The following is a 17,100-nucleotide window of genomic DNA, read 5'->3' on the forward strand; positions in this document are numbered from 1 at the left end:
TTTATAACATCAATGAAAGAGAACAAAATATTTTTTGTAGTGCCCAAAGAAGTAATATATATCCGCATTAGATGTTTATGTCAAATTAAGGAATTAAGATACAATACAATTTGCATACACATTTCTTTAATCTTCTTAGAAACAAGAACTTACGAATATAGCGCAGCTCATAATGATGATTACTCCTTTCATTTCCATCCAAATTTATGTAATGTAATGGCGTTAGACTATACACAAAATTTTAAAAATAAAAGGCTTATAAAACTTGTAATCTAAACGAAGAATGTTATTCCTTTTTGGACGGACTAAAAAGAAAATAGTCTTTACACAAATTGAGATGGAATATTTTCTGGTATTCAACTTCAAACTTCGGTGACAACAACTCGTCCCTCCATCAGAGACTTGAATCATAATAGGATTCGAACTCGTGACATACACCTAATCTAATCAAGCACCTCGAAGCAAAAATTAAGGTCAATCTGGAAAAAAATTACAGATGGCAATACTTGTAATAGAACACCTTTTCCCAGATATAATTTGATTTGTTGGGGTAAAAACATTGGAGCTTAAGTACAACCAGCTCAACTGTTTCTAGGGGAAAAACTGAACTTGGAGAGGCAAATCACATCTTTATATGAGATTATTGTTGGACTAGATCTTTTTGAGAAGCTCTAAACCTTCACACAAGCAAGTGCGAGAGAAGGAGAGCACAATGGTACTGCTTCCGTCTGCCTTTCTCCACTTAAATACCAAAACATGATCGACAACAAGATCAGAAACTCATGAAGCAACTAAGGATCATCATCATAAGGTTCATTTAAAGCTGGTGAAGAAGAGAGTTCCAAAATAGAAAATCCATTGGTTTGAAACTCAGCCAACTCAGATAAATGAACTTGTTGTCCACACATGATATTTCCCCTCAAATCCAAATGCTCCAGTTTACCTAATCAATAGCAAAGAAAAAGGTCAATGAATCCCACAATTAAATGACACAGAAGGCGCAGAAAGCTTTTGACATGCATTTACATATCCATGTCAACTCACATGTCATTTCTAGTTTCTCAAAAAATTATAGAAACATACAACATACCCAGTGTAATCCCACATGTAGAGTCTGGGGAGTGTGGTGTGTACATAGTCATACCCCTACCTTGTGAAGGCAGAGAGGTTGTCTCCGGTAGACCCTCGGCTCAAGTAAAGTATAATAAAATCAAGTATGGAGGAGGGGGGAGTTAATATAAACATGAAGCCACTAGAACCTAATGTTGTGCTAAAACACGAATAGAAAACTGGAAAGTGCAGTAGAGAGCTAAAAGAAAAAAAAAGGAAAAGTTAACTAAGCAAAGCTAAGTTGAGAGCAGAAGTGATTGAATTTCCACCAACTTGTGTGAAACTAAAACTGAGGCTCTTATACATCTCAATTCCCTCCACAATTTCAGCCAACTAACTAATTGTAACTAATATTTGAACTCAAACTCATAAATTTAAATTTTACCTTTCCTGCCAATTTTTTTAAAGCTAACAATTGAAATTAACATAACAAATATTTGAACTTCTTTTCACACCAAGTCCAGCTTGGCATGCATATTTGTGTATTATAGTGACTACTAAAAAGAACCTCTAAATTGGGAATCTTTTCATATGGGAGAAAGCCTGTGGCATAACGTTGTTAGCCTGAGTCCACTTCATAAGGAAACAGCAGGTTCAAAACTCCAGGGAGTATGGGCCTGCTCCTCTACCCTCCTCCGAACTTAAACACCAAATGTTTGTCCACGGCATGATTCAAACTGTGAAACCGCAAACATGTGTGTATCGACGCTTCCTGTGTTGCGTATTAAATAGGAAAAATTATTCTTCTCGAGTGTTTCTGTCTATTTTTCTTATTTAAAGGGCTAAAATATTTTCATTAGCAACACTAGCTCCATTATGGAGTAACTTATCTTTTGTTGGGAGAACGATAGATCTTAATATTTTTTTTTTTTTTTAGAAAGATAGAACTTGATAATTTTATATAATAGTAGATTTCATTCTTCAATTTCACATGCTTGATATTTTATGTATTCATTGTCAGGCTCTTGTAGATGGGTTGCATTCATCTCTAGTGCTATTTTCTGATAGAATTTTACATTCACTTAACCAAAAGAATCAGCAAAAGAGATATGTCACATGCTAAATAGAAGGTTGTGACTTTGTCACAATTTATCGACCCATTATTAGTAACTGACAAAAGGAAGAAACTTACGCAACAGAGAGAAACCAAAACGAGAGAAGAAACTGAGAATTAGAATGTTGTACCTTTTGCAGCTTTTACAGCAGAGGAAAGGATTGACAAAGATTCTTTGGGCATAAAGTTGTATTTTGCGTTTACTGTTGAAAGATCTGGTGCATAAGAGAAAAGCTTTGACAGAAATCTTGCAGTTTCAATTCCACCTCGATTCTTGCTGCATAAGTTTAATGAACATGTTACTCTCAGTTCAAAATCCATAAGCTAAAGTTCAATGAAAACTCCATTTAACCTTATGTTGATTGAGTGGAGCTTTGTTTCCGTTACTATCTCTTGGCCTGCTCTCATGAAGCCAGAAGAACCTAGTCCAATGTCTTCAATATCAAGAGCTTGAATACCTCCGCATAGAAACTTCCCTAGTGCTGTTCCTATCTCACTACAAAAAAATTGGGAAATGAGAATATTAAAAAACTGTTCCCATGGAAAAGGTTGGAAGCATCAAAATTTTGAAAGAAAGCTTGGAAGTGTCAAATGAGGGTAAGAAAGGGTATATATCGCACAGACAAGCTTCTGCAGTATAAACAGTGTCAAACGAGATGTAATTTAGCAAAGATTAAAAGGAGATCTGATGTCTAAAAAGTCAGCAAGAAACTAAATGCAACAGGTTCTCAGATTTTGGTGATCCTATTACAGAGTTAACTTCATAACAAAGGGAAAACTATCAAAGCACCAAATAATGAAAAAGCCTGATATACAACTCCCGGGACAAAAGGTAAAGATTAGATTTGCAGCAAATTTTCCATGACGGCATTCACCTTATCAGTCCAAGCAGTTTAACATGGGATCAATTTAACCCAGAACAAGGCTTAAAATGTCTCCCAACTTTAGTTGATAAAGTGGAACAGTAAACTCTTACAAACTTAAAGCACAAAGAAAGCATGTGAAGGCCAACTGATAAACTAACTCTCCAGGTCATTTGTGGTTTTCCCTCGGAAAATATCATCTATTTAGGAGAAGAATTACGGAAGTTGAATATAATTTTGTAATTGTATCCATTTTACCAACCTGCCAAGAGAGTTGCCTCCGATCGAGAGAAAATTCAGTGGTTTTCTCAAAGATGAAAGAGCTTCTAGAAGTTCACAAACTCCAAAGCATGTAAGCTCACAACTTTCCAACTTCAATTCGACAAGGGGGAAATATTTATGGGACGTCTCTTTGAAGTAGGGGATTAGACACCTGAAAGAAAAACGCAATTGTGAGACCTTAGCAAGTTGGTCACTGAATACTGATGGCTAAATTCAATAAACCTGATTCCAGAAGTCTCGATAGGATTATCACTGAGATCAAGTTGCTCCAGATTAGGTATGTGGACTAGAGCATATCTGAGACAATCCACATCGTCCATCTGTAGATTGCAGTTCCTGAAGTTGGAGAACCAAGTAAACTTTGTATTGCAGTGAAGATGACAATACAAATACACCTTTCGTGATTCATTAAGTCAGTTGTGATTAAATTTACTGTGGAACTGCTTATGCTAAGGCAGTTCAGTATGAGAAGAGACTTCTTTGAGGCATGAATAGAAAAGTCAAAGCATACCTTAAATTAAGCTCCTTTAATGACTTCAATGAATTATATGTCCCAGATGACTCTGTACTACTTCTGTTCTTATATTTAAAATGAGAAAGCCATCCCGCGATCTGCAGTGTGAAATTTTCTATAGGTCGATTGATGCTTACATCAGTATAATAGAACAAAAGCAGAGCAAATATTGTTACTCACATTGTTTTCTGAAAGGTCCAGAACGGTAATACTAGATGAAGCATCAACGAGGGTATCAAATACTTTCCTCGCAAAATGGCGAGGAAGATGGTTGTCTGATAAGCATAGTGAAGACAAGGACCTAGCAGAAACACGATGCACAAATGTAAGTCTATGGAATCATTTAGTGGGTTACAGTAGATGGAATATACCATGTTGCACAGAATGTAAGTCTATGGAATCATTATGAGTATAAAGCATAGAACAGTTAAATAAAGAAGCTGATGGAAGCTGCAGTGAAATCCGCTATACCTCCCTGATGATAGCAAAGATATCAGTCCAGCTGGCAAGGATTGAAAGTTGTTCTCTAGGAAGCTTGATGTCTTGATTGAGAAATGTTGCATCCCAAGTGCTTGAGGACTGTGCATGCATAGCAAGTCACAAATTGCATCAAGAGAAGAAACTGTAAACTTGCAATGCATGAATTTAATTGACTTTAGGGATCGATAGTTCTGGCTGATGAGTTTGCATAACCCCTCGACCTGTAAGGTTGAAAGCCACAGGAAAAGCAGTGTAATAGTTAATTCTTCAGCATAACAAGTTCTACTCCAGAAGATATAACAGTTCAAAACAAAGAAATGTTTGCAAAATTCATTTTTACTACAGATGCCAAACAGAAAATACACAAGCACTTGAGACAACAATTATGTTTCACACATTTAGTTCTGACTTGAATTCCAGAAATAAATGTATGTCAAAGTATATATTAGGATCTGATGCCAATGGCATGTCTTGAATCTTATGTCGAACAGTTTCTTACAGGTTAATCTTTCCTCTTCTTAGTTTTGTTACTTGTAAATTTTGCTTTTTCCTGAAAGCTAAGATGTACAGCACATATACAAAAGAACTAAACTTACATGCTCATCAGACTTAATCCATTGTAATTCCAAACTCTCCAACCTTGCATTTCTAAGTAATAGCTGCAACAAAGAAATATAAGGTAATAGACAAACTAAAGGAAGCCTTATATGTCATCAAATCAATTAATCTCTTCTCTGCATATTTAATGTAATGCCTGAATATACATTAAATCAGCATTTTCTAACTTACTTTTTACGTTGTTCTTTTTCTATTTGACGACAAAATTAGAAATTGAAATTTCACACAAATATTATCAATTAGAAGCTTTTTTTTATCTGCGTCAAGTAGTTAAACATCTATATATGATTTCAATTTAAAATGCCCTGCTTGATCTTAGAAAGTCAAATTGGACTTTCAATTGGAAATAGAGAACATATAGTGCACAGTATGTGCAAAACTACAACTTACACAAGTTTCTTCCACACACAGAACATTTGGCAATCTCAGGTGCCTGCAATCAAACAAATGTAATTAAAAATGAGCTATGTTTGAGAACATCAAGAAAGGTCGTTGAAACACAATATGTAGCTGCACAAATCATTTGCAATAATGAAGGGTCTACATGCACTTGAAGGCTCAAAATTTGTGCTTTTAATGTTCAAAACAACAACTTATTCTGCACACACCCTGTTTCAAGGAGGAAAAAAAAGGAAAAGAAAGTAGAAAACTGCAGAGGAGAGAACACCAGTTTCAACCTTCAATGATACTTCACAAATGCAGTGTTCAAGACGATGACTCGTAATAATAGGAACATTTATTTGCATATGGCATTTAAAAATATTTCTGTCACGAGGCTCATTGTCCTCCGAACAGATAACACCTGCAGATTTAAATTTTTTTGTAAAAATACACCTGGCATACGATCCAAATTGTTGGCAGTGATAAGCGAACTTGGAATAGTCACAGGTGAATCTACTGATGTGTCCCCTATGATCAATATAGTTTAGGATTGATTCTGCACAAACAAAAGAAGCTTGTATCAACTAAATCTTATATGGCTAGTTTAGGGCCTTTTTGTGGAACTTACTTGAGTTACAATTTTTCCAGAACAGGGAAAGACTTCTGCATACAAATACTATTTGTGATACAAAAATATAGACAAAACAAAGGCATCTGAAAAGATTCAACCTTCTTCAAAATCCTCTTTAAACCCTTTGTCCAAAATATAGCTTTCACGTAGTGTGTGTATAAAATATTCCTTAATCCTTACCCAAATAGACAAGAGGAAAGGGAAGAAAGAAAAGTTAACCCCACCAGAGGATTTGAATGTTTAATAGAAAATTTTGATTTTAACCCAAGAGAGCATCTAAAAGAGGATGCATGAAGAAGGATCTGGGCATGGATGCCGAAAATTGATTGCCAGAAAGTAGTGTGATGGGTGAAAAGAGACATCAATCAACATGAATCTCTTACCTGGAACTTCCATTTCACTAATCCGACCATGAAAAGATGGGAATAAAGCAAACTCTGCTGTTGTATCCAGGCAACTGTACCTCAAAAAATGTAGAATTTTAAAATGACAGGTGAACTGAAGCCATATAAAATAGTGGTAACTGGTAACCACCAATAAGTAGATCATTTGATGTTCATACTTCTGCAAATGTGCTTCCCAATACATCTGTTGCCAGTCATTTGCGGATTCACACTCTACTTCTTTTTCGTTTGCTGATCTGGCAGATGACTTACTCTTGAAATTCTTACTCCTCCAACCAAAAGCAGGCCACCGAGCTTCATACAGATTTTTCCACTCTTCCTCAAAATTCAGATATCTGCAGAAACATATTCCAAAATGAAATCATTTGCAGATCATGTATATCCAGGTAACCACTCCTCTACAAATATTACACATGATGTAACATACTCTTTCTTTATGACCAGGAAGCTGAAGAAAACTCACTCAATTTCCTATATTTTCTACAGATGCAGACCTTTTACGCTTTCTCTGATTATCAACACCGTCAGTCAAAAGCTCATAATCATCCAAGATATCAGATTTCCTGCAACACAAGATTTTCTGGTTAAAGTTCAGGCACTATAATGCACCCCTCCCACTACATAAAGGTTCATGTGAAAAAAACCTAAATAATATCAACCACCTATATCAATCATACATATGATCTACCTAAAATGTTGATCAATTCACGGTTAACTAGCTTCATCACACTTAATTCCAAACCACTTCCTCAAACGGTCAGATGCACCAAAAATTTCAAACTATACGCCTTTTATTCATGGCCATTTGGTTTAGAAGTAATTACAAAAGAGCTTTCAGTAGATTAAAAGAGAGAATAGATTTTTGAGAACAGAAGTGGTTTGGAATAGAAGTATTCTCTAAAAATAACAACATACCCAGTGTAATCCCATGGGTAGGGCTTGGGGAGGGTAGAGTATGTGAAGACCTTACCCAACCTTGGGAGGTAGAGAGGTTTACGAAGACCCTCAACTCAATAAAAAGCATATCAAAGTGGAGATAAGTAAATATATTCATGTTTTTGAACGTACAACGTGGATAACTAAGTCACGGCTATTTTAAATAAAGCTCTACAATGTGGTCAATCCCAAACTAGTCAGTCAGCAGTATGAATACTCAATATCCATTCAGCTCCATTGGAGCCAGTTCCAATCCAAAACTCAATTATTTCTCATTAAAAACACACAGGGGTTCTCCGAATATAGGGATTCTCAAAGTTCCTATAGTTAAATCAAGTGGGTCAAAAACTGTGATGCCTCATGTTCAAATCTCAACAGAAGCAAAAAACACGATGTGGTATCTTCTCATCTATCCAAGCCTTGGTGGAAAGATATTTACCGGTCCCTGTACCTCGTGGAATTAGTCGAGATGCAATGCAAAGCTGGCACGGACACTGCGGTTATTAGAAAATAAATATAGGGATTCTCTACTAAACTCTGGCTATGTGAATTTGGCTTCCAGTGTAAGCTCAGACTATTGTTTCAGTGATAAAGAATGAGGGTCGAGTTAATTTGACCACCACCAATCACCACCCACAGCAAAAAAACAAGATTTTAGGATAAAAAAATGTTTGGTAAAAACACATATAATCTATAGCATAGTTGATCTAACAACCTATCTTGCAATCCAATACTCAAAAGGGTTCTCCAAATATAGGGATTCTCAAAATTCCTATAGTTTAATGAAATGCGTTGAAAACTATGATGTCTCGGGTTCAAATCTCACGTAAGAGGCAAGAAACACTAAGTGAATTCTTTCCATCTATCCAAGCCTTGGTGGATATTACCGACGCGTACACAAGCTGGCACAGACACCGCAGTTATAAAAAACATTTACTAAATAAACATATATAATCTATAATAGAGTGTTGAGACAAAAACCCTTGTTGTAATTTCTGCAATGCCAATGGAGGTAACTGCGACAGCAACTGATCGAACAACTCCGTAGGAAGGTGATACAATACTGATGAAAGATTAAGATCATCAACTGAAAACAAAAACAAAAAATGCTAAGCATAACACCAAAAATTATGATTCCCATAAACAATAAAAACAATTACCTTGAATGAGTTCATCTCTAATTGAGTAAATGCATAAGTTAACTAATGATGGAACTTCAATTTCCCCCATGTTTTCACAACCCTAAGATAAATACTACTCCATAAAGCTGCGAATTTTTACAAATGGGGTTGCAAAAATTCATGTACAAAATGCGAAAAAAATGAAACAAATAATTAAAGATAAATTATACTAGCAAGAATTTAACAGCAAAATGGAAAAAGGGTTATGATTAACAAGGAGGAAAACAAGTTTTTTTTTCCAACAGAGATGACTTGGGGCGTCTTCTCTTCTAGGTTTGCTTGACACTTCACTGTCTAAATATTCACTTAAAACATGAGTTTTTAGTTAAAATTATTCCTTATTTAAACTCATAGGTTTATTATTTTAATATGTATTGTTGAATATGTTACTTCATTAAAATTTAAAAATATAGCATCTTTAGTTCAACTAATTGGATAAATTAAAATTTTAGTGATAATAATTATTTAGAAAACATAATAAAATCAATTTAAAAAAATTAAGTTACTTTCAAATCGATCAAAATCTCAATCAACTCATTGATTTGTTATCAAATAATTTAAAGAATAAAATTGATTGAACTCAATGTTTAGTTGATTGAGCTCGATCGATTTACTTTTAAAAATTTGACTAAAAAATCGATCGAACCTGATTGGTTATCATAAAAAGGAATTGCATAATATTTAAATGACTGAGCTTGGATGGTTTTTATCTTTTCAAATATTTGGCGGGGGGTCGAACTTGATCAGTTTGATTGAATTTTCAATTGGTCCAAAAGTCAATTTAAAAAAATTGATTTATTTTTTTGTGTTTTCAATAATCACCATTTGTTTTTAAGTTCATTTTGCTCATTAGATCTAAAGCGTTCCACTTTAACAAACGACTGAAAATGTCCAAAATTACTATATTTAAAGAATCAAAATAGACATACTTTCAAAACAAAAATAGACACACTCTACCAAAAACTCTCTAAAACATCAACTCCTCCTACTTCAAAAATTTTAACTTATTAATCTCATATATAATTCCTAATTTGTTAAAATAATGTGATTTAATATCGTGTAAAAGTCAAGAAAATTCTACTAGTAAAAAGCAATTTACACAGTAATTAAAGAAATAACTCTTATTTTCTGCTTCATTGTTAATTGTTTTAAAAATGCGATTACTTCAAATTTTGATCATACCACAAGCAAACATAGATAAAAAGTATGTTGGTGCAATTGAAAAAGGAAATCATGTAAGAGTCCCAGAGAGATTTGTAGAAGTGATTAAAAAAGATTGTCAATAAACTATGCATTGGTTCACTTCAAAGTATTGTTGATGTTGCAACGAAATTGTTCTTATTTTTACTTTTTGTTTATTTCTACTAGTATGTGAGATGTTATTATTTTTAATATAAGTTGAGTCAGATAACAAATTGCTTCTTTCAAATGTGCTTTTTAAATTTGTGAATAAAAGAAAAATATATAGATTTTTTTTAAAACTTGTATACATTAACAACTAAATAATTATTTATTAGAGAAAAACAATATTTCATTTCCCGTTTCATTCATCATATATATAGATATCTAGAAAAATTACAATAATAAATATAATAAAGTTGCACTGACTTAGGTAGCAACTTTAAAACAACTCATCATATTTATGTATATAAATAATACTATATAACAAAATTACAATAATACATATAATAAAGCTGCATTGACTTAGCTAGCAACTTTAAAACATAAAATTTCAAGAAGATACATATTATATAATTGGATTTAGAGAGAGTCAATAGCCATAATGGTGCTCAAGTTCATTGGTGTCATGTACTTATCAGAGCCAGTAAAAAGGGTCTGAACAATAATTTTGTTGGCACGTTCAGAAGGATGAAAAGGATCCCAAAATGCATATAAATCTCTGTTGGGGCATAGATTTGAAGAAGCTGTGCAAATGCCTATTCCATTATATGGTCCTTGTCCACAACATGCTATTTTTGACGTCACAAAACCTGTTCATTTATTTGAAGATAAAAAAAAATTAATTAATTCCTATTTATCAATATTATTAAACAATATAGTCGTGAGTTACTTTTTAAAACCATTAGGTTATATAAAAATAATTTCAGGTAATTGTCTATAACAGGAGTTAATTAACTTCTTCTTATTGATATCGTAAAAAAAAAGACTATTAGATCACTAAAACATAACTTTATGTAATCGTCTATAACACGTGAGACTAGTAACTTAAAAAATAAAACTAGAAATTTACTAACACATATTAAAATATATTGATAATATAAAATTGTTTTACATGATCATGTCTATATGTTAATCAGAATTAAAACTATATATGAATGGTAAGAAAATTACATTATATAAATGAAATTTAACACATTATAGTGCCTTTTTTTAATTTATTTTCCGAATTATCATATTATCATGTCTGTTATAACATCTACAAACTATTACTACAATCAAAATTATGGATGGAATGATAACTACTCCTCCATCCTTAAACTATAAATATCGAATTCACACCTCATAAAAACGAGTCACTTTTAGTAGACAATATTTAACCCTACTTGTCGGAGTAAATTCAAATTAATCGAAGCTCAAATCAAATATTAAACACGAATTTAAAAAAAAAAAGTGATACCAAAAGCTTGTGGATTTGTGATGAAGTTAGTCTGCATCTCCATAGCATTTGCAGCAACAAAGATATGAGAGCCAAGTTCTTGATTGAGTCCTTGAATCATTTGGACAAGGAGAGGGTTGAAAATTGCTGAGGCTCTTTGAGGCTCCTCAGCACATTCTCCATTGACACTCCTTGAGGCTAAACTAGATGGGACACAACCTAATGGACCTGATCCTGTCACTAAAACTCTTCTAGCTCCCAAGTCATATAGCCTCTGCAAACAATTTGCAATGTTTTATTGTTGTTACTTCACTATTACAAGTTTAGAGAAAAAAAAAATATTCAAAGATTATACTTAAAAGTTTGATATTGTAGATAGATAAAGGTGGTAAATAGGCGGACTAGATCATACATCCTGGCTCAAAGCAGGTCATGATCTAGTCCGTTCAAAGTTTTAAAATTGTGTTAACACTTTTTATTCGTTTTTGACCTAATAATTTGATGCGTCATTTCAAATGAAAGCAAAAATGATTCAAAATTTTAAAATAGGTGTGTGTTGCGTGGATTATTAAAAAAAACAATTTGATTTTGCCACAAAACAGACATAGGCAAAAGTGAAAAACTTTATTTTGAGTCTCACACAACTAACATAAACTTTAGTTGTTTGAGGCTTCTTTTTATCTTATAAGTTGACGGATTCAAATATACTATACAAGTTAATAAGAACTATTGATTATGTGTCATTCTCTTTGTTACTGACTAAAAAAATGAAAATGAGCGAGTCTATTAATCAATTACCATTAAGATCTTTCGATACTCGGAGATGATATAAACAGAGAAATCTTGAAGATTGTACTGAAGTCGTCTTGCAGAAACTGGTGTGAAAAAATAGTTGTTGACATAGTCATTGCCTCCCAAAGTAATAAGAACAAGTGCTCCATTTACTAGCCGCTCTGTTTGTTCTTCTCCTATAAGAGCACTCACTCGTGCTTGATACTGTTCAAAGTTTTGTAATTGCGTCGATATTCTTATTATGTTTGCCTACAACAACCAAAAAAGTTAATTAAATAAAAGAAAAATATTTATCAGCAATTAACTCAAAATACCGCCAACAGATGGAGCTGCTCCTTCTTTGATCAGATGGAGACCTGGTATGGAAAAATCCTTGATAGAAAGTGTTTTCCCTCGAATGGGGCCCTATGCAGCATGAAATAATATAAATAGAATAATTGAACTTACAAATTGAATTCCAGTATCGTTAAGAATTCCAATTCCAGCAGAAGCAAAATTTGCTCCAACGAGCAATTTATCTCCAGTAAGCTCAGGGTCCAAATAAGGCAATGTAGCCTCAGCACCAAGCTCTTGGCCTGTTCATATATATTCTCATTAACAAGAAATTAAATAAAACTCACTTTTGGAACATTTACACAAGTGGACGTTTTTTAGGCTACTATTTAAATCACATCCCTCTTAGTCAAGTGGGCTAAATTTTGCATTGAGAAGTAGTTGGACTCTTTAAATTAGGCCCCCATTTGCACAATTGACCTTTCTAGTCCACTATTTAATTTAAAGTCTCTTTTAGTTACTCTAGACTTCTAGTAGTAGGTCCATAGCCTATGTGACCAAGTTTCTAAGAGGTCAATAAGTGCTTCTTTTAGAGATATTTGAAGCGTTTGGCCAAACTTTTTAGGGTGGGGTGTCTTTTCAAATTGATTAGCCAAAACAAATTGTTACTTGCCAAAAATATTATTTAAAAAAAATAAAATCAAACAAAAACTCTTTTCAAAATAAACAGATTTTTAAAGTTTTCCCAAATAGAGTATAAATTTGTTTGCAATAAGAATTAATTCATCCAACTACTTTTAAAGACAAACTTAACTATGCGAGTCAACGTTGACATAATTTAAAAGGTGAACCCATAAAGGCTAGACGGTGCAAATGATCCTATTTTTATTTTGCATCTACCCTTACAAATCGAGATAAAAGTAACAGGTTCAAATGAATTCAATAATGAACTAACTTTAGATCCGCGTCTCGTATACAAAAAGAGAGATATACATATATGGAAAAAGAGTTGGGAATCTTACTTATAAGATCAGGTATATTGAAGCCATTAGAAAAACGGCCAGTAGGACGATGAGTTGGATAATCAATTCCATAAGGTGGAGAATCTGCCCTTGCTGAAGTTAGTAAATAATTATTGTTGCCATTGTCAACAAGAGAGTCACCAAACACAAAGAAAGCACGAGGTGCACCCTCAGTACAACTAACAAATGTTCCAATAAATAACACTAGTAGGAAAATAGTAGCAAAAAATGGGCTAGGCATCTTAGACTAGTAGTAATATTATCGTAGCTTCTTATTAGCTAGCTGGAAAGAGTACTAATAATCTGTTTTGATTTAGTATAAAGTAATGAGGCATTTATTTATATAGGAAATTAAAGGGGATGACTATAGATTATTTGTTCTTGGTTAGTTGGAATGTACATTAAATAGGCGGCTTTCAAAAAGCATGAAAGTGAGTAAAAATGGGGGCCAACTTAGCAACAAAACTAGATTTTTGTAACAATTAGTTTGCCCTTCATTATACGTGCTTCAAGCTAAGCCCTTCATCAATGCATCGCCTACAAACATTGGCTAGGGAGGCAAATTTAGAGCGGGTTCAATGAGTTGGTCAACTAAACTCACATCATTGCTTCCGACTAGACCCTTAAAGTACTTGTGCAAATAGCACTTCAGTGACGGGATTAGGAATTTATATATATATAAAGGGGGTTTAAAAGGTGTACACCTAGATTTTGAATCTATGAGTGTTTGAAGTACTCCTTTTGTCACTTAAACAAGAATTTCCCTTAACGTTTACGTACAACAAAAAAACACTACTAATCTTATCCTGCATGCATTATAGAGCACAAAGTTAATTATCAATTATGAGGAAGAAATAAACCACAAGGATTAATTATTGTACACAGTATTTCTGCAAAAAGTTGTTTCCGCATCTACATAACACAACTATAGAGCACAGAGTTAATTACCAAAATTCTAGCTAAGTGGTAGACAGCTGCTGACAGGTGATGAGATCCAGTACAGATTGAAAAAGAGGCCATTTCATTCATTCAGTGTAGAGAAGCAGGGGCCAGGGGACACTTGAGAACACAGTTGATTGCAACTGTTAAAAATCTGACCTATTCTTCCTGTCGCTTTTTAGCAGTTGAGGCTCATGTGCCCACACTCAATTCACAATTATATGTGACCAATGAAACAACATTTTTGCAGGAGTGCAGCGTAAGATTGCGTAAAATAGACTCTTGTGGTCTAATCTTTTATTGCTATTTGGTATAACGGGAATTTAGTGCACCGAATTGTAAAGATGTAATTTAGTGATCAATGAAATAAGATGAATGATGACATATCTAAGTTTACATTTCAGCCTAAATAAAAATTAAATGATTTCTTTTCATTTTCATTTGTCTTAAACTTAATTAACAATTTGTACAAAATATTGAGTTGAAAGCCTATAGTACATGTTTTTACAAAACTACACAAACAAACGCTTGCAATGTTTTTGCAAATTTTGGAACAAATATTGAGCTGATTTCTCACTTTCTTAATTTGTTCTTTTTGGCAAAATTAGCCAATTATGAGCTTCAGCAAATGAGCTAATTAAGAGGACTTGTCCGACATGACACAAATACCTTAATTTGGGGACAAGCAAATTTCATTGGCTCTTTTTGGGAAATGATACCCTAGAGGTGACACTAATCTACTTAATTGCCAATCATTAATTAGAAATGAGTCCTAGCTGAGAATATAGCTAGCTGCCTCCTAATTTGTAGTCCACTAGTACCTAATAATTATGACGAGGTGGTAACTCTTCATTTTTAATGAGTGATTTAGAGTTTAAATGTAGTTTTTAGTAGAAAATGATTCATCTTTAAAAGTGAAATCTTTAATGTATATTTGAATTAATCAGGTTTCAAATACGACAGAGTAAAAAGATAGTCTACTCCATCAAGTCAAAGATGATCATGTTCCGACAAAAACAAATTCAAGACATTAAGAGTTAATTTGTGCAACTATCTCTCCTATTACAATTAATATTTCTATGTAAATATATATAATATCTAGATAAAGTACTTTTTATTAAATAAAGTATTTTTCACAAATATATATGTATGAATGATACAGAGTTTACTTGAAAATAATGTTCCAAATTTAAAATTTGGACAAAAATAAAGCTTCATAACCTCTACAACATTGCTTATACGAAATCCTACTGGCGCTATTGAACAAGATCAGAGCTAGGAAACGACACGTGAGAAAACGCATAATAACTTAGATAAATCTCATTAAGAAAGGTGAATTATTATATAAGATAGAACATATATCTTATATTACAAAATGTCTATTAGATCAAAACAGATAATACGTGTGATGGACTTAGACGTAAACTAATCAAGTCAAATATAGGTGTTGGGCAAATGTACGAGCACCGCCTGCAATTGCAAGTACTCAAGTCCCACAAAGTAAAAGGTTAGTTGATCTGCATTTTACATTTCATTTATTGATCGTTTCCTTTTACGGCTATTTAATTCCCTTTCCCCCCAACCCACTCACTCTCTCATTATTTTTTGAATCCTCATCGAACTCTACGCTTAGTACTTTATAGATTCTTATTTAAATACATACTCCCTCTGTTCCTATTTATTTGTTCATTTTTTCTTTTATAGTTGTCCCTAATTACTTGTCAATTTTGACAAATCAAGAAAAAATAATTTTTTTTTTGTTATACCCTTAATTAATTACTTTGAAAAAGGTAGAACCTTTTGAAAATATTAAATTTTTAATTCATCCACTTCATAATTAATAGGGGTAAAATGGTAAACTCACTATGTTAATAATTGTTTTCTTAATAGGTGTGTCAATTCAAAAGTGGACAAGTAATTAGAGACAGAGAGAGTACGTATTTAAATTTGTAATCACTAATGTATTGACTATAGTATTGTGACATTTTATTTACTTATCCCCTTGTAATACCATTCTGATTTTTCATACTCAACCAAGGCAATATAGGGGATAAAATGCACAATTATATCGTTTTTCTCAGACAACGGCAATATAATTAATGGAATAAGATATCGCGATTATATTTTTACTCGATGATAATATTGTAAGGGGATAAAATGTCGCAATTATAATTAAGGGGGATGAAATAACACAATCATATCATGTGCAATATTTGATAAATGTAGTAGTATATTGATTTTTCCATAACTTTTTTGTGGTCACAACACCATAATTAATGAGAAGATATTAAGATTTCCCTATACAACCTCGTGAACAAAAATATCTTTCAAAAATCTCCAACCTATGTATTAGGAAAGGAAAACATATTTGGGCCAATGATGGACCAATAGCTAACACTAGGACAAGGCCCAACAATTAGCAGACCCAAATTATATCACCTCTGGGCCCAAACAGGCCCATCTTTTCTCCACACCAAATACACCTTAATGGGCCGATCTGGTTTCATTTAGGCAGAGGCCCATGTTTTCTTTTAAGAGGAACTTTCACATATAGCCACTCAAAAATAGCCTAATTACTCTCCATAGCTATAGTTTGATAATTACAATTCGTAGCGACATGTCATAGGGAGGAGAGAGGCGAGCGAGACTGGGAGAGAGAGGAGAGAGGCGAGCGAGAGGGAAATAGTGGGAGAGAGGTGAATTGTATATGTATATCGGTTAGATAATTGTATATTATACATATGTATTTGTATATATGGCAAGCGAGATTGGGGGAGGGAGGAGAGAGGCGAGTGAGATTGGGAGAGGGAGAAGAGAGGCGATCGAGATTGGGAGAGGAAGGAGAGAGGCGAGCGAGAGAGGGCAAAGAGTGGGAGAGAGGTAAATTGTATATGTATATCGGTTAGATAATTGTATAGTATACATATGTATTTGTATATATGGCAAGCGAGATTGAGAAAGAGAGGAGAGAGGCGAGCAAGATTGGGAGAGGGAGGAGAGAGG

General features: G+C 33.5%; 2 protein-coding genes across 2 annotated transcripts; both read right to left on the reverse strand.

Annotated features, from left to right (window-relative positions):
- Positions 1-259: 259 nt before the first annotated feature.
- On the reverse strand, positions 260-8,756 carry LOC102605986 (uncharacterized). Its single transcript, XM_006352651.2, has 16 exons — positions 8,434-8,756; positions 8,255-8,360; positions 6,832-6,900; positions 6,496-6,672; positions 6,317-6,390; positions 5,756-5,858; positions 5,312-5,354; positions 4,900-4,962; positions 4,295-4,524; positions 4,004-4,124; positions 3,821-3,921; positions 3,532-3,645; positions 3,290-3,460; positions 2,517-2,660; positions 2,296-2,441; positions 260-943 (listed from the first exon to the last, which is right to left on the reverse strand). The coding sequence occupies exons 1-16, from the start codon at positions 8,501-8,503 to the stop codon at positions 792-794; spliced, it is 1,884 nt and encodes a 627-aa protein (XP_006352713.1). The 5' UTR covers positions 8,504-8,756; the 3' UTR covers positions 260-791.
- Positions 8,757-10,113: 1,357 nt separating this feature from the next.
- LOC102606325 (GDSL esterase/lipase At5g33370-like) lies at positions 10,114-13,464 on the reverse strand. Its single transcript, XM_006352652.2, has 5 exons — positions 13,159-13,464; positions 12,311-12,438; positions 11,870-12,112; positions 11,093-11,345; positions 10,114-10,445 (listed from the first exon to the last, which is right to left on the reverse strand). The coding sequence occupies exons 1-5, from the start codon at positions 13,397-13,399 to the stop codon at positions 10,216-10,218; spliced, it is 1,095 nt and encodes a 364-aa protein (XP_006352714.1). The 5' UTR covers positions 13,400-13,464; the 3' UTR covers positions 10,114-10,215.
- Between the last annotated feature and the right edge of the window lie 3,636 nt (positions 13,465-17,100).

The sequence above is a fragment of the Solanum tuberosum genome, unplaced genomic scaffold (genome assembly GCF_000226075.1).
Source record: "Solanum tuberosum cultivar DM 1-3 516 R44 unplaced genomic scaffold, SolTub_3.0 scf00150, whole genome shotgun sequence".
NCBI classification, from domain to species: domain Eukaryota; kingdom Viridiplantae; phylum Streptophyta; class Magnoliopsida; order Solanales; family Solanaceae; genus Solanum; species Solanum tuberosum.

Excerpts from the sequence above, each read along its gene's own strand:
- LOC102605986 (XM_006352651.2), bottom strand. The coding sequence starts at position 8,503 with ATGGGGGAAATTGAAGTTCCATCATTAGTTAACTTATGCATTTACTCA. Across the intron at positions 8,361-8,433 it reads TAGAGATGAACTCATTCAAG|TTGATGATCTTAATCTTTCA; the intron begins GTAATTGTTTTT and ends TTTTGTTTTCAG. Across the intron at positions 5,355-5,755 it reads CAATTTGGATCGTATGCCAG|GCACCTGAGATTGCCAAATG; the intron begins GTGTATTTTTAC and ends GTTTGATTGCAG.
- LOC102606325 (XM_006352652.2), bottom strand. The coding sequence starts at position 13,399 with ATGCCTAGCCCATTTTTTGCTACTATTTTCCTACTAGTGTTATTTATT. Across the intron at positions 11,346-11,869 it reads AGTATCGAAAGATCTTAATG|AGGCTATATGACTTGGGAGC; the intron begins GTAATTGATTAA and ends AATTGTTTGCAG. Across the intron at positions 10,446-11,092 it reads CACAAATCCACAAGCTTTTG|GTTTTGTGACGTCAAAAATA; the intron begins GTATCACTTTTT and ends ATAAATGAACAG.